Genomic DNA, 25422 nt, shown 5'->3' on the forward strand with positions numbered 1-25422 from the left:
CTTTGCTGAAATTACCCACTGGGAAAACACCTTTTTACTGGTCCATCTGTTTGTCAGCTGGAGAGCCGAGTCTTAGGACTGTCGATTTTGTTTCCTCCCTCCCTGCCAGGTGAAAATGGGAACAATATGACTATCCTGCCCCTGGAGAGCTGCCTTTAATGGATGACCCTACCCTCTTCTAGTAATACTTTACATGGGGTCAAGCTCTAGCCTGCTCCCTATTCCTCATGGAAGTGGCCCAGCTTCCTCTGCAGTAACGTTTCAGATCCATCGGAGAGCTGGTTTCAAGTGCTGGTTCTTTGCAAAAAGGATGAGCTGCCATCACTAGGCATCAGGCAAGAGAGAAAATCCAGCTCCAACCAGCTTATCTTTAGAAGTCCCTGTTTGTGGTACAAGCGCTGTATCAAGGGAGTAGCCTGTGCATTTGTTGGCTACTAATTTTAGTGGGTTTGTTAGTGCTGATTTCATGCCTTTATTATATCTGTGTTGCCAATGAAAACGGTGCCCGAGGCGTGGAGCCTGCTCAGCCGACGCGGTACTGCATGGGGATCACGGTGTGTGCGGACTGGTGGTGCTTCAGGGAGGTAAGAAAAACGCGTTCTTTCCTTCCCAAATCACAGGTCCATCACAGAGGAGCTTTGGTAAGGAACACCTCTACTCTCGGATAGGGCTGGCTGAACCCTTACATACTGCTCAAATTTAAAGTAAAGAATTATCCATGTAGATGTCAGCCATAGAGTGAGGCATTAAAGAAGTCGAGTCGAAATAAGTATTTTAAGGTTTTTGCCTTTTAATCTCAAATATACTTACAGGAAATTAGTTGTTCTAAAATACCTTCATGTGTTATTAATATCTGTACATTTCTGGAGTAGAGACTGTGCATTAAATATTTGCCCAGCAGCCCTATGAGGCTGCCTATAAGAAAAAACAAAGCAAAACAAACAAAAAGACAAGAAAGAAGGTTTTCTGTAAGCACACACGTTTTATAGCTTCTTTTAATGTAGAAAATTTTGGCCAGCAGCTGCATTTTTCAGTGGTTGGAAACAGTACAAATTTTAACACTGTCTACAAAAATGTCTTTGGCAAAGAAATGTCTTTGTAAAATAACACTCACATTTGAATGTTTTTGCAGTCTCGAGATAACATACCCTTCCTTTGAGAGGCATTGCCTTTTAGAAGTTGAGTACCTACACCAGAGTTTACTCTACAGGCTGTAAATAGTGCCTCAGACAACAGTGTCAGGTTTCAGGAGATACCTTTACAGTGCTCAGTAAGTGGCGGAGCACTTCAGACAGTTTGGGTTATTGCTGAAATCCTTAAAATACCCTGGGCAGAAGCGCTGGAGACACGCTTCTTAGGGACCAAGGAGCACAGTACGTGCCCTTACAGCAGAGGTGAGCATGCATCTTCGTCTTCCCCTTCATCAGACAAAACTTTTAATGCTAACTGGGCCTAATTCTTCAAAAGTGTGGAAACAGTGTTTGCCTCTGAGGTTTGTGGGAGCCCGGCGGGCCTGTAAATGGAGATGCTCCTGTGCAAGGGCTGCTGGAGCCAACCTTTGGTGAGCCTGGCAAAAAGACAAACTTGGTAAATACAGTGTATTACCGGTCACTATCATAAAAAGGCGTTTCATGGTGTTCTTTGCTTCTGAAGAGGAAACTCCTAGTTACAAACCTGTTGTATTTAGAGTTACGTTTCCACTGCGATTCTTAAAATAGCGCAGCATTCTGCCATGAATGGAAACGTGCCCTTTGATGAGTTCTGAATTCAGGAGCGGCTGACAACAAACGGCAAAGGCATTGATAAGCTTGAGGACTGGGCAACAGAAAGGTCAGGAAGCTTGGGAAGAAGCGCAGGGTTCCCCACATCTCAGCACAGACTGGGAAGCACCCGGCTGAGGAGCAGCTCTGCTAAAAAGGACCTGAGGTCTGCTGCAGATGCCAGGGTGAATATGAGCCAACGATGCACTTACATCTTGAATAAAGCAAACAGCCTACTGGGCTGTACCAGGGGGATAATGGCCAGAAGATGGAGGGAACATATTTCCCATTACTCGTGCTGGTGAGTAGTACCACTGATGCAGGATAAATATCCACTGGCATCCATTGTAATGGCACGTTTTGTGTCCTTAGTAAATGGGTAAAGAAGAAAAGGAGAATTGGGGTGATGATGTGACACTCCTGTTTCAGGAATCTGCCTTACTACAGATTAAGACTAGCTGCGGTCCCAGTGCAGAGTTACATGTACATCAGTACTACGGCTACAACTTTACTGCTTAGTTAGCATTCTATAGCATCAAAAATAGGCAATACAGTTCAAATTTTGAACTTTGCATTTTGTACTCCAATTTTCTTCAGCTTCAGTTGTTCCAGCCATCGAGGCTATGTCCTTGTGGTGGCTTCATCCTGTGCTGCAATCACTGTTATCACTGTTCCACGCTTTGGTTTGCACTATGGAGTAGTGTCAGTGTGGAATTTGGGTTCCTTTCGGATGAAACCCAACAAGAGTTGCTCTCCAGCAGTGCCCCCTCTATGCTCCAGATGCTAATCAGAGTTCAGTCCAGGGGACCAGACACAAGCTGGTCAGAAGCAACCCTCCACCTGCAGTGTGGATATTGGGTCTGAACGCCAGCCACTTTGCATACTTATCCCTGTAGGGCTGCACTGCTTGCTGATGTAGACACAGCTGTTGAACATCAGCCATTCCCTCTCTCCTTATCTAGTTCTTTCATTTTATACTAATCCCTAAGTAATAAGTAATTATTCCCTGTGTGTTTCTATATCAAATGCTTAATGAAGTCTAAATAGGTTATAGCCACTGCGTTTCCTTTGTTCATAAAATCAGCTATTATCCAAGAAAGATAGGTCACTCGGGGGTCATCTGGGTTTGTAAGCCCATTTTGCATTTTATCCCATTTTGCATTTACTTCCATGTTTTTAGAGATCCTTTCCTTTAAAGCATTGCTGAAGTCTTGCAAACTACCGAGTCTAGACTATTAACCTTCTGTTTGTCAGCATCATTTTTTTCACTGCCTTCTTTAAAAATATTAAATTTTCAGTTCTTAGATAATACAATACGTCTCTCAACTTCAAATATTATTAGAAGCATTCCTTCCCTCCTTGCAATTGCATAGACCTATTCTTTCAGAATTCAGGAATGCAGTTTATATCTGTACCAACGGGGCCGTAATCATATCTGTGTGAGATAAAATGCAGTTTGAAGGTATTTACTGAATAAGTTCACAAAAGGTTTGCCTTGCTTTTCTGAAGCAGCATTAAGTTTCTATCTATAGCTTCTTAAGAAGATTACTGGAGAAGGTGACTAAGACATCAAACCCATTTCCTGAAGATTTGGTCTACTGATATTAAATATATACATTCTGCAGAAAAAGTAAGAATATACCTTCAGTGATCTCTACTTGCCTATATTGGGTACTGAAAAAAAAAGGGGCTGGGCAAAGAAACATCTCCAACTTTGCCAGAAGAACTGAAGTTGGAATAAAACAGCAGCAAGCTCGCGTGCTGGGTGCTGAACTCAACCAAAAGCGGCCTGGGACGAACACTGGAGGGCTGTCAGTTCTGAAGAGCGAGGAGGAATGTCAGGCTGCTCTGTCCCATTATTCAGTCAATTATTCGATGCCAGTATTACAGATTTATATTTGCACCAATTTCTGTGGTGATATATTTGCATATACAGGTAGTTCTTCCTTGAGTTTAGGTAGTGATAAAGAATCAGTATTAGAAACAGAGGCAATATTGAACACCTTCTCCATCAGTCTGGAGATCTCCAAATATTGAAGACAGGAAAGACACAACAGAAGAAAAGAAGATATGATTGTGACACATCAATATCTTCTCTGAAATTCCCATGCAGAAAAAAAAGAAAAAAAAAAAGATTAGTGCCTATACATGGCAGGGATGTACTGAGCATAATATATAGAATAAATCACAATGCACGTTAATATACACAAAGAAGAGGTCAAGTGGAAGAAATAAAAGATATTAGCTAGTTAAGGAATTACAAATGGGGTAAGGCATTTTGTCTATTAGAGAATGATTTGCACCAGACCACATATTTAACATACCAAATCTGGTACCTATGGAAGTCTGAGCCCTACACAAAATGTATTCATTATTTCCATCCAGGGGAAACATGCCAGCAGCACAAAAAAGTCTCATTCTCTTAATTGGCACCCTGGATGGTAGGCCTAGGTCTGAACATCACTTTTATAGCTTATATCACACCACTCATGGGAACTGCTCAGCAGAGAGCAAAGAGGTGGAATGAGTGCCTTCAAGACTTCCCAGTGTAAATAGATTTCAGCTGAAAAGTCTGTACTAAGAAAATTTCCACATTAGCCCTAGTGATGGTCCCTGTAGCTGTGGCACGTTATCCTGGCAATGTTCAGAGACTCGCTTTGGCTCTGTGCAGCTTCTGTTTTCTGGACAGAGATGTTCTCTATGCAGGATTGACAATGCAGCCACACATATTTAAAATAAACACACTTTGTGGGCTGCTGCTGGGGAATCGCTTGTTAGACATGGTGAGGGCCGAGAGCCAGGTTCTTTGCCAGCATGTGCTGACACAGCCCTTCCAAGCTGAATGGATGGACCCTGGGTTATTCCGGCTGCTTCAGGGAGTGGATAAAGGCAAGCATGTGAGGCACAATATAAAAGCTCTCTTGAAGCAAGCGCTCACTTCCACGACAAAATAACAAGACCAGGGCTGGATGCAGCTGTGATATGGAAGGAGAGAGTTTTTTCCTAGCCCTTGCCATGCCATGTGAGGGAGAGGGCGTTTTGTGCTGCGCGGGGCTGGTGAAGGGCAGAAGTGCCTGTGGCCTCTCCCAGGTAAATCCATACAGAATAACAGAACAGCACCATTTGGACACAGATTTAAAGAAGTCTTAGGACAACCACCTAGTATTAAATGAAAACCATTGTCGCCTGCAGAGGGAGAAATCAGAACACTGTGGCACCACGTTAGGCCAGTAATGGCAGTTATCACTGTCAGAGCTCAGTTTTCTTTTTTCTTGGTAGATTAAAATAATCTAGAAAGGCAAAATAAAAGGAAACTCTGTGCAGCAGAAATGAAGGCACACAACTGGAAAGGCCAGGAACAACAACTATGAAAAATAAACCTGGAGAAAGCAGCCCCTTTGTAACCCCTGCACACCGCAGGCAGCAGAGCAGTAACATCTTTGCAAGAGCAGTAACAGTTTACAGTCTTGAGAGTGCCCTCTGCTGCAAGTGGGGCCTTCGAGTGTTTTGATCTACTGAGCAGAACCGGTGACTCGCAGAGCTGGCAGGATAGGAACACGCTATGAAATTCAACCACCCCATGCTAATTTAAGAGCGAGTACTGGCTGCAGTTCCAAGACGGCAGAACCTTGGCTTAACAGCAGCATACTTCAAGAGCCAGCCTTTAATCCTGCACATCACTGGCTTATCAAACGTTTTTTGATGCACGAACCCACTCAACAAGATGAGGGCATGAACTCTGTTGCTAACGAGTCATAGTAAAATGACATGCACTTGGGAACAGATAATGTCTGAGCTGGGTGTAGCCCTTTGACCTGAGTTGTAAGCATGCTGCCTGTTAAGGCTGACTTGCTACCACACCATATGAAAAGAAAAGGGTACTGAAGAAAGGGAAAGGCCCCGAGCCATTCTAGTAAAAACAGGTTCATTCAAGGAGGTATTTTTTATCTTTGAATCCACGTTGCAGGGCACAGAAAGAAGAGTTCGGTGGGACTGAGTGTGTGGGCGCTGTGCTTTACTTCAGTCCCAACAGAGGATGTGTGCGCATCCTGACGCCCCGGCGATGTAACACAGCCTGCATGCAGGCAGCTGCGCCAGCTACTCTGATGTACATTCCACTCAAAAGGACTTCCAGAACATTGCTCTCACCATCTTACATTAAGATATTCAAAAAGAACCAGCGAGTTGGCCAACATACACTCTTTCTGTATCAGTACGAACTGAGAAGAATTGTTAAGGAAACTCCTGATTTTAAAGAGAAGTATGACATATTTTTAAGGTCCTCTAATGCTTTTGGGAACCTACTATTAGCAGGTTTTTGTAGACCTTGTAGTAGGTATTTGGAACAGTTTAAAAGCTAATAGAGTCTTCTGGATTGCTATTTTCCTGCCACGGAACGTTTGTTACAGTAAATGGATAAAGGTTGCTTGCAAAACAAGACGTAGGCAGGAAGAAGCAAAACTGATAAATAATTAGATTCACAAAGCCAGATCAGCCATCGTGGATATTTTGTCTGACCCAGCCTAAAATAGAAGGCAGATTTTTCATCAGTTTGCTCTTTTCCAGCTTTGTAAGTTCTTTTCCTTTTTAGAAAGCATCGAGTCTCAATCTGCAATATCTGTGATTTACACTGTCTGTGGTTTTTATTTCTGTCTGTGGTTTTATTTCTGTCTACCTGCTTATTTCCAATTATATTTTGGAGTGGTTGGAAGCATTGGCTGACAGGCAAACATTTGTCGTGACTGTCTTACAGAGGGATGAGAAACAAAAGTCTTAAAATCTGTCATTGCTTACTGACTGGAGTATTTAAAATCTAAATCTACACATCTTGTAGGCAAAGTCTGTTGTAGTTCAGGTCTGAATGTGATATATTTAATTAAATTTTTCTCAGTGAAAAAGGAATTTGATGCCAAGTTTTACAATGGGCTCAGTGTGATCCAGAGGTCTGAGTGCCTGTAAATCTGAGGAAGCTTCTGGCAATTCAATGTACTTATAAGTACTCCGAGGAAGGGAGATGAGCATTGAGTTGTCACTGTCTGCTGCATTCTTGTTAAAAGTCAAGTCTAAAAGCCAACTGGGAAGAGCTACAGCTGCGTATCTCTCAGGCTCTCACTATACCAAACAGGTAATAAGTTGGCAGTGTCAGTACGTGCGCACTAACACACGTGGGGGAAAAATAACCTCAGTTATATCTGTAGAGTGATGGGTTCTGAATGCAGAGATTGGCAGTCGGGGGAGTGATGCTGCGAGCCATTTATTAATAGTTCCCTAAAAGCACCAGTTTGGTACTTCAGTAGTAATCAAAATGACAAATCAGATGTTAGGAATTATTGGGGAAGGAACCAAGAAGAAATGTTCATTAAATTTCTGCTGTCCAGATGTATCGCATGCCTGCAGCTGGCGCACTGGCCACCCAGCTTCAGGAAGGGTGTTTGAGGCTACGAGAGGTATGGCAGAGGACATGCAATGCGGTCCGTACCCTGCGGCTGAGGTATACCAGGTGCACTGGGCCACCTTGCCCCCGCTGCCCTGAGCTCTTGGGGCACCCGGGGCTCCCTCCCTCCCTTCCCACGCACCCCGGTCCCTCTCCAGAGCAGCAGTGTCTGCGCTGCGCACGGGGATGTAGCACAGGTGACATGGATTGGGACACACTGCAAAGCAGTCGTTCAACATGACAAAATATTTTGGCTTGAATAAAAGCTGAAGGAGGATGACATGGCAGGCATCTTTGTAGTCGTGGCTGTTATTCAGACAGTCAATAGGGAATGCATCAGTTTTTTATAACACCGGACATAGGAGACACCCAAGGAAATTAACAGGTGGCAAATTGAAAACAAACCAGACAAAGGATTTTTTTTTTTTCAAATAATATATTGCTAAGTTATAGACCCTGCTAGATAAAATAAGAAATTAAATGTTACCAGTTTTGAGAAGGGGACCGGACACATTAATGAAGAGTGTGCCTACTGACAACTATTAAACATTAAGATCCAGATGGAAATTTTGCCGCAGAAGGTTTCTGACCTCTAAACTGCTAGATGCAGTGAAGGTCAGCTATGTCCAGAGTCCTTCTGTGTCTGCCCTGAGTTTCTCGAAGCACCAGGAGTAGAATACTAGGAGAGACAGCCTTAGAGCAAGCATAATCCAGTCCATTTTGCTCTTTAAAAGTGCTTACTGGAAATGAAAAGCATTGGAAGAAAAAATGAAACATAATTTTTCTTTGTTTTGTAAGTGACAAAGCTATCAGCCAGGCAATTTGTCTGTAATATTCACACAGCCACAGGAGAAGCAAAGCAGCAAGAAAATGACTGTCATTTTTATTCTATGCTTTTTTTCCCCAAACACATTTTCAGGGGTAAGCCAAAATCATCATATTTCACAATTACCATTAACGGTTTGGGATTTGCTTGGGCTGGTTTTTTTCATATTTGGAAGCGGTGTAACATAACAAACAGTCTCATTAACTAACCTGAGAGATTGTCAGCATTCATTTTTGTGAATGCTCAACTCCAGCTAGCTTTGCCAGATCAGATCTCAGCCTTCTACTTCCAAATCTACAGTGGATCTTCCTCAAGGCTTACTGCTACGACACCAATAAAACACTCAGAATCATTCTGTTGGGTAACCAGTCAACAGACTGGCAGGTGAAGTGATTCCTCCCTGCAGGATGCAAAGGTACGTTGGTACAGACCAGACAGAGTTATTTTGCCTTTAAAGCTTACAGTCAGGCAAGAGCTGATCAGTAACATGTTGTTAAGGTTGAGGCTTGCAAGCAATTAAGAGATGTCACCACCTGAGGCTGACTCAGGCAGCTGCAACAGACGATTTCTGCATCTGCCCTGCGGTGGGGTGGCGGTGGCACCCGCCAAACGTGATCAGCCCTCAGGGAAAGTGCCCTTAAATTTACCCTTTTGTGACAGCATCAGCAGCACTGCTGCAGGACATGCTGCTTGCTTTCAAATCTACTTCTTATTCTGAGATCAGCATTTCAGAGCACTCCTTCTTCACAAGCAGAACAACGCTTTTAGCTTTTTTCTTTGTATTCATCCAGTTTTCAGACAGTTCCTTTCGCACTTACTTTATGCTCTGTTAATGAAACACATGCGATCTGCTGCCCTCTGTCCTGACAGGGCTCCATCTGACTGGGATTACAATCTGTTTCACCCGTATTCCCCAGAGAGCTTCAGGGACATCAGAGCGTATATCTAATTAATATTTACAAAGAAATTTCCTTAGAGAGAAAGAAAAGACCATGAGTTTTCAATGTGCAGTGTAAATTTCTATGCTGAACATCTTTAAGCATGAATTTGCAAGTACATGCAGAAGAAGCCAAAACAGAAATCTTCACAGCTAAAGAAAATGTGGCAGGAGTCAGACTTTCCAGCTCGGAAGGGATTTTTGTGAATTATTGTGCATTACAACCACAGTTCCCACTCCAGGGACTGGGCTGATTAGCTCCACAGGAAAAAAAAAGTTCACATTAGCCTGTATGATATCAGTGTTGTTGTACCAGCCCTAATAGCAGTTCAGTGGAAGCATGGTTTTGGTGTTCACTGATGGAAAAATCACTCTTATACTTGGCTGTGATTTTGCCTAGAATCCTAGTGCACATAGGTGAAGGTTTGAATTCAGAAACCTCTCTGGAAGAAATACAGCTGTCGTGGCTGTTTAGGTTGTTCAAAGGACACTGTGCCGGGAACACCAGCACTAGTTTTAAGGGTCTTGTTTGCCCTGAGGAAAACACTGTATTTTCAAAATGTACATAGTAACCAGACTGACTGCTACTTGGCATTGAACTTGACACTTTTAATCCATTAAATGATACCAAGACTGCTCGAGAGGGTTTACCTATAAGTTATAGTAATTCCCAGTCACACAACAACAGCAGAAAGTCGCAGGGAGCTCTTAGTCTGAAGAAGCCGAGGCTGAGGGGAGACCTCATCGCTCTCTACAAGTACCTGAAAGGAGGTTGCAGTGAGGTGGGTGTTGGTCTCTTCTCCCAAGTTACCAGCAATAGGACAAGAGGAAACAGCTTCAAGCTGCATCAGGGGAGGTTTAGACTGGATATTAGGAAAAATGTCTTTACTGCAAGAGTGGTCAGGCACTGGAACAGGCTGCCCAGAGTGGTGGTGGGGTGACCATCCCTGGGGGTATTCAAAAGATATGTAGATGTGGCACTTCAGGGCATGGTTTAGGGGACATGGTAGTGTTGGGTTGGTAGTTGGACTTGATGATCCTAACGGTCTTTTCCAGCCTTAATGATTCTGTGATTAACCAAAATGGAGGATCAGTCCCTAAAACCCCATGGAGCCCCACGAATGGCGAATCTGCTCCTGTTGGCCACAGGTGCCGAGGAGCGCCCTTGGCCAGACTGTGGTTCGCCAGCCTCCTTGTTGGTTTCAAAGCAAGAAAATTCTTGCACTTGTGCACATTTTTGTTGGTTCTACAGCATTTAGAGAGCTACAACCTTGGCAGGCGGTTTACATTTCAGGTGGAACTACCTGAGCCGGAACACAAACATAACCCGCAGTACTTGCAGGAAGGAAGATGAGAACGAAGGCGCTAACAGGGAGAAAGAGGGTTTATTGACAAACCCGACTTTTAAAGCCTTGTTTTGCTTTGCCGTGCCGGGTCCTTTTCGCCAAGGACTCACGGAGGCGTGAGGAGGGTCGGCAGGGCCGGGGGGAAGCGAGACAGTCCCGCGGACCAAGCGATCGTTTCCCCGCGCCAAGACCCGAGCGGCCCCGCTCGGAAGTACCTCAGGCCGCGGAGGGGAGGGGAGGTTCGGCCGGGGCCGGGCCTGAGGCGCGGCCGCCCCCGACCGCTCCGCCGGGAGAGGCCGCCCGGTGGAGGCGGTGCCTGGCCTGGCCGGGCCCGCCATGCCGAAGCGCTCCTGCCCCTTCGGGGAGGCAGCCCCGCTCCAGCTGAAAACACGCGTGGGGCTGCGGGAGCTGAGCCGCGGCGTGCGGGGCGAGGAGTACCGCCGGGAGGTCTTCGGTGAGGCGTGGGGGCGGGCGGAGGGGAGGGAAGCGCCGGCCCGCCGGGCCCGGCACCGCAGGCCTCCCTCAGCCGCCTCTGCCTCACGGCGGCTGCTCCGGCGGGGCAGCGCCCCGCTCTCCCCGGGCCGGGCCGAGGCGAGGCGAGCTGGGGAAGCCGCCATTAACTCTCCTCTCCTTCCTCTCCCGCCGGCAGAAAGGACCCGGCGGCTGCTCTTCAGGGGCGCCCAGGCGTGCATGGAGGGCGCCGGCCTCGCCGCCAGCCGCTCGCCAGAGGCGGGCGGGGAGGCCCCCGAGGGCAGCGCCGGGCGCCGCTGGAGCGGGCAGCTGCTCATCGGCCACGACGGGAGGCTGCGGAGGCGGCCCGACGCCACGGAGAAGGGTGAGCGGGCCGGGGTGGGCTGCGGGTGCTGCGCCCCGTGCCCTGGGCTCCCCGGCACACCTGGGGGGGGTGTGTGTGCGTCCCCGCAGTTGTTCTTTATCTTCTTTATTTTCATTGCCTGCCAGAGAAGGACCTGGGGGTGCTGGTTGACAGCCGGCTGAGCATGAGCCAGCAGTGTGCTCAGGTGGCCGAGAAGGCCAACAGCATCCTGGCTTGTCTCAGGAATAGCATGGCCAGCAGGAGCAGGGAGGTGATCGTGCCCCTGAACTCGGCACTGGTGAGGCCGCATCTCGAATGCTGTGTTCAGGTTTGGGCCCCTCACTACAAGAAGGACATTGAGGTGCTGGAGTGTGTCCAGAGAAGGGCAGTGAAGCTGGTGAAGGGTCTGGAACACAAGTCTTATGAGAAGCAGCTGAGGGAGCTGGGGTTGTTTAGCCTGGAGAAGCCGAGGCTGAGGGGAGACCTTATGGCTCTCTACAACTACCTGACAGGAGGTTGTAGCAAGGTGGGTGTTGGTCACTTCTAAGTAACAAGTGATAGGACGAGAGAAAATGGTCTCAAGCTGCATCAGGGGAGGTTTAGATTGGATATTAGGAAAAATTTCTTTACTGCAAGAGTGGTCAGGCACTGGAACAGGCTGCCCAGAGAGGTGGTGGACTGACCACCCCAGAGGTGTTAAAAAAACATGTAGATGTGGCACTTCAGGGCATGGTTGAGGAGGTCTGGGGGTGTTGGGTTGGTGGTTGGACTCATCCTAGAGGTCTTTTCCATCCTTAATGATTCTATGATTTCTATGATTCTGTTTTCTTTTTTGAAGGAAGCGTTGAGCTTCTCTGATGGATTTACAAACTGTTGTACCTATGACCCACTAGAGAATCTCTCAGTGGCCCTGCCATTGAGCAGAAAAAGAACCAACATAGTCCTAAGCAGCGGGCCCAGTGCCGGTGCCTGCAGGTGTGCTCAGCCGGGCGCTGCCACCCGCAGCGGGAATGCTGAGCGGAGACACCGCGCCCCACGGTTCTCGCAGCCTCCAGCTGCTTCCTCTGTTTTGCTGCGAAGTGCACCTCTTCCTAACTGCATCTTTTCCTAGCAGTTCCACCCATGGGAGTTTCCAAAGCCTGTTCATCGTGCATAAGAACCGCTGATGTCAAGGAAGTGTGTACACAGTGCGACAAGTTTGTCTGCCAGAACTGCAGCAGGCTCTGCAGCTGCTGTAATGCAGTTACCTGCTCTTTGTGCTCCACGGTTGAGTAAGTGCCTCTTGAAATTTTAAGCTTATTTTAATTATATATGCCCTGAAAATTGGCTGTAGTGTATGAAGACCCAACAGATGTCTAGCTCATCCATGTAAAGGACTTGAACTCCTCTCAGGTTGCTTTAGCAGCAGTAATGCCATCCAAAACATGGAAAATAAAATGCCTACGTGAAGTAGTCTAATCAGTCTTAGTGCAAATCTAGTTTAGCTTCTCATTTAAGTGTTCTAGGAGGCAAAAATTTCTCTTGCTTTCCCACCAGCAATATAGTATGCTGGCCAGTGATAAATGAATACGCTCTCAAGGAGTAATCTGAAGTTTTTGCTACCATTGTTAACAGTTCTATGATATAAAGAAATACTGAGTGTGTTGTGTGGGAGTCCTGTGGTTACAGCTGATAATGGAATAGGTTGGCATGCTTTGTTTTGTTCCAGAAACAGTGGACGCACTGATTTTGTTTCTTCTGGTTTTCTTTTTTTTTTTCCCTAGTTGTGGTGATGTGGGAGAGCCAATTCTCTGCAATGGTTGTTCAATATTTCAAGTCTGAAACTTGATGAAATAGCCTTTATAGCTAAGATGTCCGTAAATTTCATGAAGTCTTCTCCTTACAGCTGGTCAATTAATCCTTTTAGTATGTGAATTAATTATCAAATTTCTATGTTTTATATCTTTATATTGTACTTTTTAATATTGTAGATAAATAAACTTATATTTTGAGGATTTCTAGATTATTTTGAGTCAACTTTCTCCTTTTCCCTAGTTGTGATATGCCTGTCTGGAAGGAGCCAGTTTGTGCTCTTACCTGGTATTCCTTATGAAACAGAATTCAGTCAGTGTCTCTCCACTTGTTGCTCATGTTAGGACACATTTTTCTGGGATCAGAATAGAAATCCGTTGCTCCTTGTGTGCTTTCAGGTAGATCTATTCTGGTCACAAAACATTTTCTTTGTGAGCTAACAGAAAAATCAGCCAGACCTGAAGACTTTTCAAGATAAAGAATTTGCTGATTTCTGGTTAAATTTTTTTAAAGTGTCAGAAACATCTTATGCTTACTGACAGCTTGAATGCTTTTAATTGTTCTTTCCATGGTAACTTTGATAGAAAGAGCAATGGTACACCAGGCCTGGAGCAAAAAAGCTTTTCTCAGTAGTTAAGTGTCAAAGACTAATTTCTCTGTACTGTCCTTGGAAAGTGGCTGGTTTGTGTAAGTTGATCATCTACACTTCATATTGTCCTGAATACCCACTGAAAAATAGCTGATGATGAGGTCTGAAGAATGGCCAGTGCTCAAGTGTGCATCTCCATAAACTAGTTCATTCCTCGTTTTCCTTTCATATCACTGCAGAGACCAGTTTGCTTAGCAAATAAAAACACCAGACTTTTTATCTTGCAAACCAACCATATGTAAGTACAGTGGTCTTTACTTCAGAAAAATTATGACTTAAGTGGTTGATTTCAGACTGTAGGAAAAATGGAACAGATTTGAGAGAAAAAAGAAATTCTCATGGCGCTCATAGCTAATGCTCTTTTTCCCAAATGATCTGCCCTGAATTCCCGAAGTAAAGTCTGCCACTCACGCTTCCCAGGCTTCTCAACTGTGATTAGTATGTTTTGTCCAAAGTAATGGGGTTTTTTTTTAATTTTATTTTATTTTATTTCACCTCTTCCCCCTCTCCTCTAGCCATTTCTATTTGAAGAAATTGAAAGGCCCTTGCAATGCAAGTTGAGAGACTTCTCTTGTGGGGACATCTTTATCTGACATGCTATTGAAAGCACACTGGGTATTTTTACATTTCAGAATACTGCAGCTAACCAAACAGAACGGTGAATGCTTTAGCAAAGGGTGGGGTGATGCTGTTGCTGACTAGCACCTGCACATTGCATGGCTTTGGGCATATTGTCCACAATGAGGTGCAACATGGCGTTCTTTCTAGCCCCAGTGCAATACCTTGTGTAACTATGCAGAGACACTTTAAAAGCATTTGTGCCTGTTAGGGTATCCGGGGGTGGGGGTGGGCGTCACTTCACTACTAGGTCAACCATCTGTGTGCTGGCATAGCCTGGCTGATGACTCTCATTTGTCTCCCTGTTCTGCAGGCTTTGTAGCTGGTTAAAATGGGAGAGTTTACGAGTTCTTACTTCAGTCTTGATTTTGAGCATCTGTAAAATATATCTTGTCCCCAACCCCCAAAACAAACAAACAAAGTCTATGTCAGTCAGGTGAGCTGTTAGTGAAAGTATTAGTCAGAGTGTGCGGTGGTTCCACAGTATTATCTATCTTTTCAAAACTGTAATAGATTAAGTCAGGGTGATGGCAGATCTCTGGTACAGTTCCCAGCTGTCAGGTATTGTAAGGCAGATAAAAATGTCGCTCCTGTGGTAATCGTCTTAAAACACAAAGCTGAGTTTTATGAATGGGAACAATCTGTGGGTTATTGCATTTAAATGTTAGTTTTAGGAAAGAATTTTAAAGCTTGGCTTTGTTTCATTTGAAGCTCTAAGCAGTGAACAAAAATGTTTTTCAGTCAAGCGTATTTTTTCAGACTGAAACCTTTAACTATGTATCTGCTTTTTCTCATTCTCTCCCAAGGGTGAGAGACTGAAAATACAGTTTTTGATTCTGAGCTCCCAGAGAGATAAGACATGCTGTTTACAAATGATTTCTGTTTCAAAGTAGTTGATAGATATGGTTTTTTGGCTCATTTAGTCACTGCTGTATTTCATAGAAAGCTGTCCTCTGTACACGGTGACATGGATTTCATTGCTTAAAGTTCTTAGTTGTTGTCCTCCAGCCTGCCCCTTGGAAGCTGGTTGTTCATTAGGACAGATACCCAATGCAGAGTGAAGAGCTGGGAGAAGAAAAAAGCAGGAGGGCTGGAAGAGAACAGTTAGAGGCTGGGAGGAGCAGGGCAGGAGAGGCACTGAACAGTGAGGTCAACTCTTGCGTTGGGGTGGTGCATCGTACATGTAAGAAATGGGGTTTTTTAGTGGTTACCAGCTCATTTGCTTCTCTGGCTTCAGAAGGTGTGAAAAACTGCTTCTCTTGGGCTTGTATCTCTCACAAGATTCAAATCTCATTATTGAGGAAGGTTCCTGCTCTAGTCCTGCAGTTCCTAGATGAACAACGGGAGGTAGGACTGGGGACTGTTTTTAAATCTTTATATTGCTTACAGAGAAAACCTATGGGAAGGAAAGAATCTTTGGGTGCGAGGTCCAAAGATTTTTCTCTTTGTCTACGTAGCTCCTACTCACAAGGCCTTGTCTGTTGCCACTGGTCGTAGAGCTGTACTTGGGGTGCTCCTAGGACTGCATAGGAGAGCCAGAGTTTGGTTTAATTATTGAGCAAAAATTTTTTTATACTATGATTTGCTGTTATTGTCTGTTCTTCCCCTCCTATTCAGTGCAAAGTGTCAAAACATCAAAGTTTGCCTGGTGTTTGGAGGGAAGGAGATCCTCTGAGGAGCCAGCATGTTGATGGATGAAAATACCCTCCAGTAAGGATTTTACAGATGAATGAGAGACTTTACTGAGGCCTGTACATCATTACAGGTGAAATACATCTCAAAGAGCACAGTTTTATGTCTAAAAGGAAGTCAGCTGATCTGATCAGGATAAAACTATTTTTTTCAAGCCTAATATGTGAGTAAACACTAGAAATATATGGTTTCAGAAATACCAGATATTCCATTAGGGACAATCTGAGGTGGTAAATGACTTCAATAGTGTCCAGTATCTACAATCTGCATTAGAACAAAACCACACAATATTACAAAGAACTTCAGTAAAAAGATCAAATTCATTTGAGTTATCTCCTTCAACAGCATTTATCCATACATGCATCCCTCATATTACTGTTGAGTTCTTGGTGGGTAGATCAGATTTGGTGGTTACACAAAAAACCTTAGTCCTGTGCACACAGTGAGTAGTTCCTGTATGTTCTGTAGATCAGGTCAAGAAGCCTGTTTGCTTTCCAAGAGAAAAGTGAGCCAGTACACAGATGATCCAGACACCTTAACAAAAAACCCCGAACACAAAAACAAACACCCAGAAAATATCTTAGCTCAGGACACAAATCTAACCAGTGCTATTGTGTGACTGGTACCTCTTTTGTTTAACACAGCCAGCATCTAAGCCTTTTCCCTTCTTTCCCCTCCCCTCCTAGTTTTAGTGTCCTACCCATTTGGACCCTGACTTGTAGCCAATCCATTGTGGTTTTTTTTCTTCCTGGGCAGGTGATAGCTGTATTTTATCTCAGGACAGGGCACAACCCCCAAGTTATTTAGGTGTAAGCGAAAGATGATGTCCTTTTTTTTTCTTTATGAACATGAGTAAGACATTTATGCTTCGCTTCTGTGCAATATTTGCTACCATTGGCTGTGGGATACTAAGACGTGGCAGCAATCTGTAAATGGTTTAAATCTTCTGAATGTTTTTTGAAGAGGCGCAACCAAGAAGTAGAAATGAAAACAGTATATTTGCCCCATGTTTGTTAAGCCTGTTTCTTTTGAAAACGCCCAACTGGCCTCTAGGTGAATTAGTTAGACAACAGCAAGTGTCAGCAGTACGCAAATAATACAGTTTGGGTTGGAAGGGACCTTTAGAAGCCATCTAGTCCAACCCCCCTGCAGTGAGCAGGGACATCCCCAACTAGATCAGGCTGCTCAGAGCCCCGTCCAACGTGGTCTTGGATGTTTCCAGGGGTGGGGCATCTACCACCTCTCTGGGCAACCTGTTCCAGCGCTTCACCACCCTCACTGTAAAAAAATTTCTTCCTTATAGCCGGTCTAAAATAAAACATACTTCTCTCTTTCACCGTGCAGGACCCTATTAGTAGTTGCATGATGGTTTTGTGTTTTGACAAGATCAGACTGGATTAAAAAATTGAATCCTAGCAAAATTTAACCAATATTAAACTCTCACCTTTGTGTGTACAAACTTAGGTACACTGCTCCCTTGTAATTTTTGGTTGTGGTATTGTTTCATCATGGCAGATGATGCATCTATTAGCTATTTCTGCTGCCTTTACCTTCCATCTAGATTCCAATAGTGCTGACTACCTAGGCATGAAGTCCTCAGTGCTTGAGGAAACTCCAGATAGTGTAGAGTGTGGCAGTGTATCTCCAGTTTATTCTGTATATGTCAAGCTTGTCGCCTGTTCTATGCAGTGGCCTACCATCGATTGTCAGAGTAAGCTTAGATCCCAAGCTATTGTAGAAATGTGTGGGGTTGTCCAAGCATGGGGAGGAAAACCTCAAGCCATCGATCAGAAGCACTCTACCAATGGGCAGAGCGAACTGCTACAGCAGCACAGAGATTCTAGAGCCAAACTGTGTTGCAAAACATTGGGTATCGCAGCTTTGCAAATGTGAAATGAGAGGGTTGGTGGGAGGCTCTTTCAGGAGAGCATCTTTCTTCCAGCAGGCTTTTGCATGAGGACAGGTAAGGCTAAGAAAGAGCACGTGTACCCTGATGCTGAATTTCCTCGTGCTGTTTCTTCCACTCTTAAGGGTTTCTCATTACTCAGTCTTACAGGGAAGGTAGCAAAGCTTTGAACGTTGTGTTTTGTTTGCATTGAAGCAAATTGATTAACCTATTAAAAGTAGCCAAGAGGCTTCAGAAAATGTTAATACTTTAAAAAATAAATAGGAGCTATGTAATTCATAGAGCAACACTGCTTGCAGATAGAAAATCGGCAGAAAATTATTCTAAATCTTCCATTCAATTTTACATGAATAAAATTGCAATAGAGTGGAAGTGATCAGGCGCTGTATATTTTATATTTTAATGACTATCACAGTTGTATATATAACTCTTCCATCTCTTTCTTTTGTACAGATACTTGATTTCTAAAGAAATTGAAATATCCTACCTTTTACAGTGGATTGCTTTTTGAACTGCTACCATTGTAATACAAGTTTTAATGATATTTGCTAGTTCTGTGTATTTTGGGCTTTCGTTATTTTGTTGGTTTTTTTTTTTTCCCATAGGAAAAGCATCAGCTGGAATCAAAAGCTGATATATAAAGCTTATATAAAGTTATAAAGCTTACATTTTTATTACAAGTTTTTAGTTCTCATGGTTGTGATTTACATGAAAACCTAATGATAGATGTTACATTATTATTGCTTAAACATTTTGAGGTTGTAGGATTTACTCTAAACTTTAGGATTTATTTAATTGTATTTTCTTACATTGTTTTACTCAGATTTAATAGTTGAAATCATGACCCCCTTCTCATTTGTTCTGTTGTCACTTACTCTCTAAGATACAGATGTTTTTCTGTTTCTTTCCCTGGCAAATACAGTTGTGGGTAGGAGGGCCAGACATCCACTTGACCTGCACAGCAATGTCAAAATCAACATAGTTTCACCAGGTACTTGACGTGTTCTACATACATATGCTCTTAAACTTGCACTGAAGTTCTGAAGACTGCTAGCAGCTCCGTGTGCGGAAATCCACTTCAATCTGATCAGACTTTAGAACGTGACCGTTCACCCTGCCTATTCAGTAGACGTTCCATGTCATCGCCACAGGGTGGCATCACTATGTTAGTTTTGTGTCGATTGTTACCCCAGTTCTTAGTTTCTTCTCAAGTCCTCAGGGCTTGGTTGATACTGTTATAATAGGACTGCTAGTTTGGGGCCGGGGGCGTTTTTAAAATATCCCCCTCATAAATGTGTAGGTCCGAACCAAATGCTTCCAAAACAGAATTTTTTTATCTGAAAATACTTTGTACTGTTCGTAAAATATAGCCTGAAATTCAAAATGGACCATTTTGCTGTCTACAAGGACAAAAGCAAAATGTAAATTGTGTGCATAAATGTAAATCGATCACATTATTTTTTTTCTTTGAATTTTAAGGTATCAGTATCATAACCAAGGGTATTTTTATGCTAGACAATATGTAAGTTATATCACTCTTTTCTTAAAAAAAACCAAAAAACCCTGAACACCTTGTGTCTCATTCCACATGTTGCTACATTAAATTAATGTATCACATACAAGTTGTTCTCATAAAGACGTGAAAGAGTACGGTGATTGCTGTGCCAGTAGCAGGACTGTCAAGCTGGAGTTTGAAATGGACCAGAGGGTGCTGAGTGAGCAGGCGAACACCGCTGGAGAGCCACTGTCCCTCGCCTTTGAATGACAGTGGCAACTGGAGGGTGGTCCTGAGGGCTGAGAAAAGGTGAGGGTTATGGTATGCCTTGAAGAGAACAATTTGAGGAATTATGGGCTGGTCAGCCTGACCTCAGTCCATGGGAAGATTATAGTGTGAATCCTCAAAAAAGCTGTGTCCAGCGCTACATCGAGGCTCATGAAAGGCAAGAATGTCATTGGGAACAGTCAACATGGATTTATCGAGGACAGATTATGTGTGACCGAGCTAACTGAGCATCGCCAGATGAAAGAAAAGGCTTTAATTCACCTTGTCTTTAGCAAGGCTTTCACACAGTCCCCCAAATACTGTTGTAGGAGCTGTGTGGGAGAGGTAGGGTTTGGACAGGTAAGCCACAGGGTGGGCAGGAGCTTTGCTGCACTGTCAGACACAAAAGGGCTGTAACAGGCAGGGCAAACCCAACCAGCAGCTGATTACCAGTATGATTCCTCGGGGGTTGTTACTGGAACTGATGCCGTTGGGTATCTTCGCTAGCAGCCTGGACGACGGGACAGAACAGACCCGTAGCCAGTCCCTGGATGATGTTGGGCTGGGGGCAGTGGGCAGTACCCAAAGGGGTGCAGCGCAGGAGCCTCAGCAAGCCACAGCAGTGGGCTGGCAGGAGCCTCCTGGGTTCGGTGACTGTAAGTGCAACGTCCCGCCCCGGGGGCAGTCAGGCCATCCCTAGCCCAGGCTGGGTGCTGGCTGACTGGGAAACAGCTGTGCAGAAAAGGCCCTGGGCGTCCCGGGGGGTGCGTTGCACCCGAGTCACGGTGTGTCCTTGCCAGGGTAGAGGCAAGCCGTGTTGGGTGGCGTTAGCAAGAGCGGGGCAGCGCGGGTGCCCCTGTGCAGGAGATCCAGAGGTGTTGCTGCTGCACGCAGAGGCTTTAGCTGTCCGGAAGACCCTACAGCACTTACAGGCAGGAAGCCTGGCATCTTCTAATTCACAGCTAGGGCATGTCGGTGGCCTTCAGAGTCTATCAGAAGCACAAGCATTTTATGATTTTCCTTGGGATTCCAAGGCGTTGTATTCATATATGGTGCTTTTGAATACAGTTAGGAATTTACAGTACTGTTGAAACTCATCAGCACTCTTAGACTGGCTGCATTCTTCCTCTATTCTGAGCATCGATTACTTCTAGCTGTCAGAAGTGAGGAACTGGTAAAAGGATATGTGGTTGGAGTATGTCCACTCTTACATCCTGTTTACTCTGCTAGAACTACTGATATGACGAAACCTACTCATATCCTAAGTGTTTCGGTGGGCTGTGCTGTAGAGTGCAGCACTTCGCCGAATATAGATTCCTGAGCCTAAAGAAATAATTAAATTTTCAACCAAGTAGCTTGCTTACAAAAATTAACGCACTTTTATGTATCTCAGTCCCAGCAAGTTTCATTTTAGGAGCTTGGTTCTCCCACGCTTTCTTGCACTGAGTAATACTTCGCTAAATGAGTAATCTGATTGTCCTGATTTCTCTTTCCATGATAGCAAGATTATTTACTGCCCTGTACTAGATGTTAAAATATTTTTAAACCCAGTAAAAACAAGCTTAGAAACCTGGGATTGTAGTCATTTTTTATGACCAGTGTAAGGCATTATAGTAACATGTAAGGCTGAAAATACGTAGTCAATGGGCAAATTTTCATGGTCTCCTCACAAAAATGTTAAAAAGAACGCCAGCTCAAACGCTTCCTTCATACCTTGTTTCATATTCTGCTGGGTGGTTTAACTCCATGTTGTTCTGGAAGGCCTCACATCTCTGAAAATGAGAGAACTTGGTCTCAGTTGGGTGTAGCACCTCTATCGCTACTTACAGAGCTGGCTTGAGAGTCCTGTGTATTTAGACAGGTCAGATTTTCACATGAATGCAAGAGCTTTCTTACTCAGCCATCATGTGGAGTAAAGAAGGTCTATAGAAAACTGCTTCATTCCTGTGAGTTCATACCAGCATGGCTCAACATAAGCATCTATAAGTAAGTCCTAAAAAAATCTTTTTTTCCCTTGCCTATCCAAAATCGGAGTGCATGGTCATAGCGAGACCAAGAACCAGAAGTTATTGTAACCCGAGTTAGAGGGACTTTCCCTCTTCACTGGTACAGTCTTCCACGCTGTTTACTCCATGCACTTTCACATATCCACGTGTTTGTGTTTAGGATCCCTGCTAGAACCCTTTTTTCTTATGGCTTGTACTGACTTTGTCCCCTCTGTGCTGACACTACTGACAGATAAAGCAAGAGCTTGTGCACGTCTGTTCACCTTAACACTAGGAGGAGGTCCATCTGTGGAAGCGTAGTGCTGTCCTTGCTCTGCCGAAGAGAGCGCTGAAGCTCACGATGCTGTCCCTTCACTGCTGCTGGTGCTTGTGATCTGCTGCAAAATGATGTGATTTGAGGCTCTCTCATCTTTTCCTTAGTGCCAGATATTTGGTTGTGTGTTTGGTTGTGCTTCAGCGTGCAAGTATGGCTTAGTATGCACGGGTTGTAGCTTTGAGCTGCATCTGAAATGTAATATTAATTTCGCAGGTCGTGTCTTCTGCCCAAGTTAAAAGAAACCTTTTCTTAATAATGAGTGCATCAGAAATGAGACTACCCTTTATGCGTAGTGGCGTACATCGCTTGGACATGAAAACCAGTTCAAACCTCAACACTTGTTCTCTGTATTTTCTCGATAATTTCATTTCTTGTGAGACTTTTAACTTTATTCCTCCACTCAGAATATTTTCTTAGTTTGCTTAACTCATGCTACCATCTGTTGTTCAGTAACTACTCAGAGCCAAGACGGCTGATGGAGATCCGAGTTCTCTTAGATCAGCACTTGGCACCGTGAGCTTTTTCACAACCCAACAAGCAGTTCCAACAGCTGCATGCATGAATCACTTAAGTTATAGTACCCTGCAGCACCCTGTAAGAATGGGTTTTGACAATCTGGTCAGATGCCACACAAGCAAAAGTGCTATGAACTGAGTGCCTTGGAAGGTGTGACATAAATTTAAGATCATTATTTTGATACTTATTTTAATGGAACGTGCGCTGAAGTTTCATTACTGTTTAGAAAGCTTAGGGAAAACCTAGATTGTACATAAGAAGTTAACATTAATTAAAAAAAAATGTCAGTAGGCTGGGGGGTGTGTGTGCACATGTGTGTGTTTGCATAGCAAACTATTCTGACACATTCCCCATGGCATTTCGTGTTACTGAGACAGTTTGCCCCAGCAGTAGAACTGCTCTTCACATGCTTTTGAGTCAGTCTATATTTAAACCTGTCTCCAGCAGTATTTTATTTCAGTTGTTTTAGTCTGGTTTGCTTAGCTGTAGGATACATTCTTGATTATGCTGTATGTTTACTGAAAGATTTCCTATCATGTACTGTTCCTCTGCAAACACTACACATCATTTCATTCAGAGCTTAGCAAGCTGCAAGAGCAGTTCTTTAAGGTTTACAAGAGGATAGCGTGGATTCCACGTTGGTTTTACAGCAGTTAGCTGATTGCACTAACGCCGAGCCCAATGGACTGCTGTCAGTCAGCCTCGTGTCATTGGGCAAACTGAGCTACACAGCTGAGGAGCTCATCCTGCATATAATTTGTGTTAGGCTCTAGTGTCATTATTTGTTTAATGATAACCATTGCTTTGGCTGAGTGTTTAACACAAGGCCATTCACAAAAGAATTTATGGAGTCCATATGTTTGTATTGCACGTAGCTGTCTAAGTAAGCAGGGGGAGGGAGCGATATGGAGGTTATATTGTCCTGATTTTATTTTGAAGCTGCATCTACAGACTAGCTGGAGCCAAGCGGGGCAACTGTATGATGGGACAGTATCATCCAGCAATAGGGTGTTGAAACGTCTTGGGCAACTTCCACAGAGCTGCCTGGCAGGACTTCTCCCCAGTTCCTCTTAGAAAAACGAGATCAGAGGGTTCCCAGGGGATAATGAGGGATGGGTGCCCGGGACAAAAGCCTCGGTGGTTCTGCAGAAATAGGCTAGGAAGGACATGATTAAGTCTGGTGTCCAAGGGTTTAACTGATTTTGTTGAGTCAGACGGCAAGCCTTTCGCACGACTAGAAAAGTGGATTCAGTAAGTTTCAGGATGTACAGGCTGCAAACCCAAGCAGTGAACTTGAGGATGGTGAAGGAGGTTGCTGTTAGTTTTCCAGATTTTAAAGAGTACTTAAGAGTTTATAAGAGTTCTAAAGAATGAAAGAAAATATGTAAATAGCTTCCATCAGCAATTTTCAGTGTCTTATCAGGGATTTGACTGTGTTTTTATAGACAACTCTGGATAGGTTAAACTTCACAATTCACACCACAATGAAAAGCTAGATAAAGGGCAGCAAAATGGTCTGTTTTGCTTTCCACACGTTTCCTACATTTATCAGCTGGAAAACCACACAAACTTAGGGACACCCTGGAACAGAAATGGATGCATACAGTGAAGGGTGGCCAGATTTTTGAAAGCAACTGACTCCTTTCTAACTCCACTGAAGAAAGAGGAGTGAGTGACGGGAGGTGGCTGGGTAGTTATCTCCTCTTCTTATCCCAGTGATTTCTAGTTGTGCTTCTGCAGCAGTAAGGATGTTAAAATTATCAGTAAGAAATCACTTTAAAACTCAATGGCAGACATGCTTTTTTCTTTGGTGAGGCCAGTATTTCATGCCATGACACATCAGTCAAGACTCTACAGGAAACCCTGAGGATGCAGGTTTATATAAACAATGTAAATTGGTCCTATAGGTTTGGGTCAGATGACAAAATTAACTCACCCACCTACATTAAGGAACTGTAGTATCCAAATTAAGACTTCATTGATCGAGCACAGCTAATATGTCCACCCCTAAAGTAAAATACTTCTGTCCTCAGTATTTTGTACCTCCTAGGAAAGCACCGTGCCCAGACCAGCAGCCAGCACAGGAGGTTATGGCCAGGTCTTTCCCCCGGTTTGTGCACCACACCAGATAGCGCTGGAGGGAGACCAAGGACTACACTTCAGGCTTGAACTACCAGACCTCCTTTTGCTCATTAAATCTGCGCTTGTCTGAGACCAAGGCAAGAGGGTCTTGCAGCTTACTTTACCATTTAAAAGGGAGCTTAGCTGTATATTGGGTCTCTGAAATCTCCACAGCGACCCAAGGAGCATCCAGCATCAGGACACTGCCCCAGGGAAACAATGCTTTAAAATAAGAGATATTATGTCAGTTCATAACACACCCTCTAACGGGACTGCAGATCTGAGACAGGCTAAGAAGGCGTAACAAAGAATGTGGGAAAGCAGGGGCGAAGAGGAGGAAGAAATCCATTGTTTCTTATGTGCTGGGAAGAGACAGGGGAAGAAGGTGTCATAAGGGAAAAAGCCAAAAGGCAAAATAAAGAGAAATGGAATTCAGACAAAACCGAGAAAAGGGAGAGGGGAGAGAATAGAGCAGCCCGGTCTCTACAGGTAACACCCAGCAATCTGCACCCAACCTCCATGCAGCAGGGAAGTGAAAGCCCACCTCCATGTGCCAGCTTTTTCCCTGCTCCCAGGAGAGGAGATCCGCTCTGCAGAAGACAGACAGATGGCATTACCATTGCCTGTGCTCCTGTGGGGGATTTTTCCAGATGGGGAGTTGGAAGCGTCTTTGTGCTGCTACAGCCTTCCTCTCCAGCAGCCCTCGAGTGCTCAGGGCCTCCACCAGCCTGCGAACCTGTATCATATGCTGCTTAGACATGTGCACACATGCATCTCGGTGCTGTGAAAATTCCAGCTGAACCTGTTAGAAAAAGAGGTGCGTTTCTAGCTAGGGTCTTCTCCATGTTTGAAAAGCATCCTTGTTGACTTTTCCTTTCTTGTAACATGCACCTCTGTTTTTTCATTATTGAGAGGTTGCTAATAAAAC

At 44.3% G+C, this 25422-nt stretch overlaps 1 protein-coding gene across 2 annotated transcripts; it reads left to right on the forward strand.

The window, feature by feature from the left end:
• The first annotated feature begins 10542 nt into the window (after window positions 1-10542).
• Window positions 10543-19423, forward strand: SIVA1 (SIVA1 apoptosis inducing factor). 2 transcript variants are annotated; one of them, XM_064460894.1, is made up of 4 exons: window positions 10543-10757; window positions 10953-11138; window positions 12232-12388; window positions 18696-19423. In XM_064460894.1, the coding sequence occupies exons 1-4, from the start codon at window positions 10640-10642 to the stop codon at window positions 18703-18705; spliced, it is 471 nt and encodes a 156-aa protein (XP_064316964.1). In that variant the 5' UTR covers window positions 10543-10639; the 3' UTR covers window positions 18706-19423. The 2 variants fall into 2 exon arrangements, with proteins under 2 accessions (XP_064316964.1, XP_064316963.1); XM_064460893.1 differs by lacking the exon at window positions 18696-19423 and adding an exon at window positions 12881-13117 and having other exon boundaries at window positions 10553-10757.
• Window positions 19424-25422: the final 5999 nt, after the last annotated feature.

The sequence above is a fragment of the Phalacrocorax carbo genome, chromosome 9 (assembly GCF_963921805.1).
Source record: "Phalacrocorax carbo chromosome 9, bPhaCar2.1, whole genome shotgun sequence".
NCBI classification, from domain to species: Eukaryota; Metazoa; Chordata; class Aves; order Suliformes; family Phalacrocoracidae; genus Phalacrocorax; species Phalacrocorax carbo.

Bases quoted from the DNA above. Each gene is read 5' to 3' on its own strand.
- SIVA1 (XM_064460893.1), top strand. From the start codon at position 10,640: ATGCCGAAGCGCTCCTGCCCCTTCGGGGAGGCAGCCCCGCTCCAGCTG. The intron at 10,758-10,952 runs GTGAGGCGTGGG...TCCCGCCGGCAG, and splicing joins GTACCGCCGGGAGGTCTTCG to AAAGGACCCGGCGGCTGCTC. The intron at 12,389-12,880 runs GTAAGTGCCTCT...TTTTTTCCCTAG, and splicing joins TCTTTGTGCTCCACGGTTGA to TTGTGGTGATGTGGGAGAGC.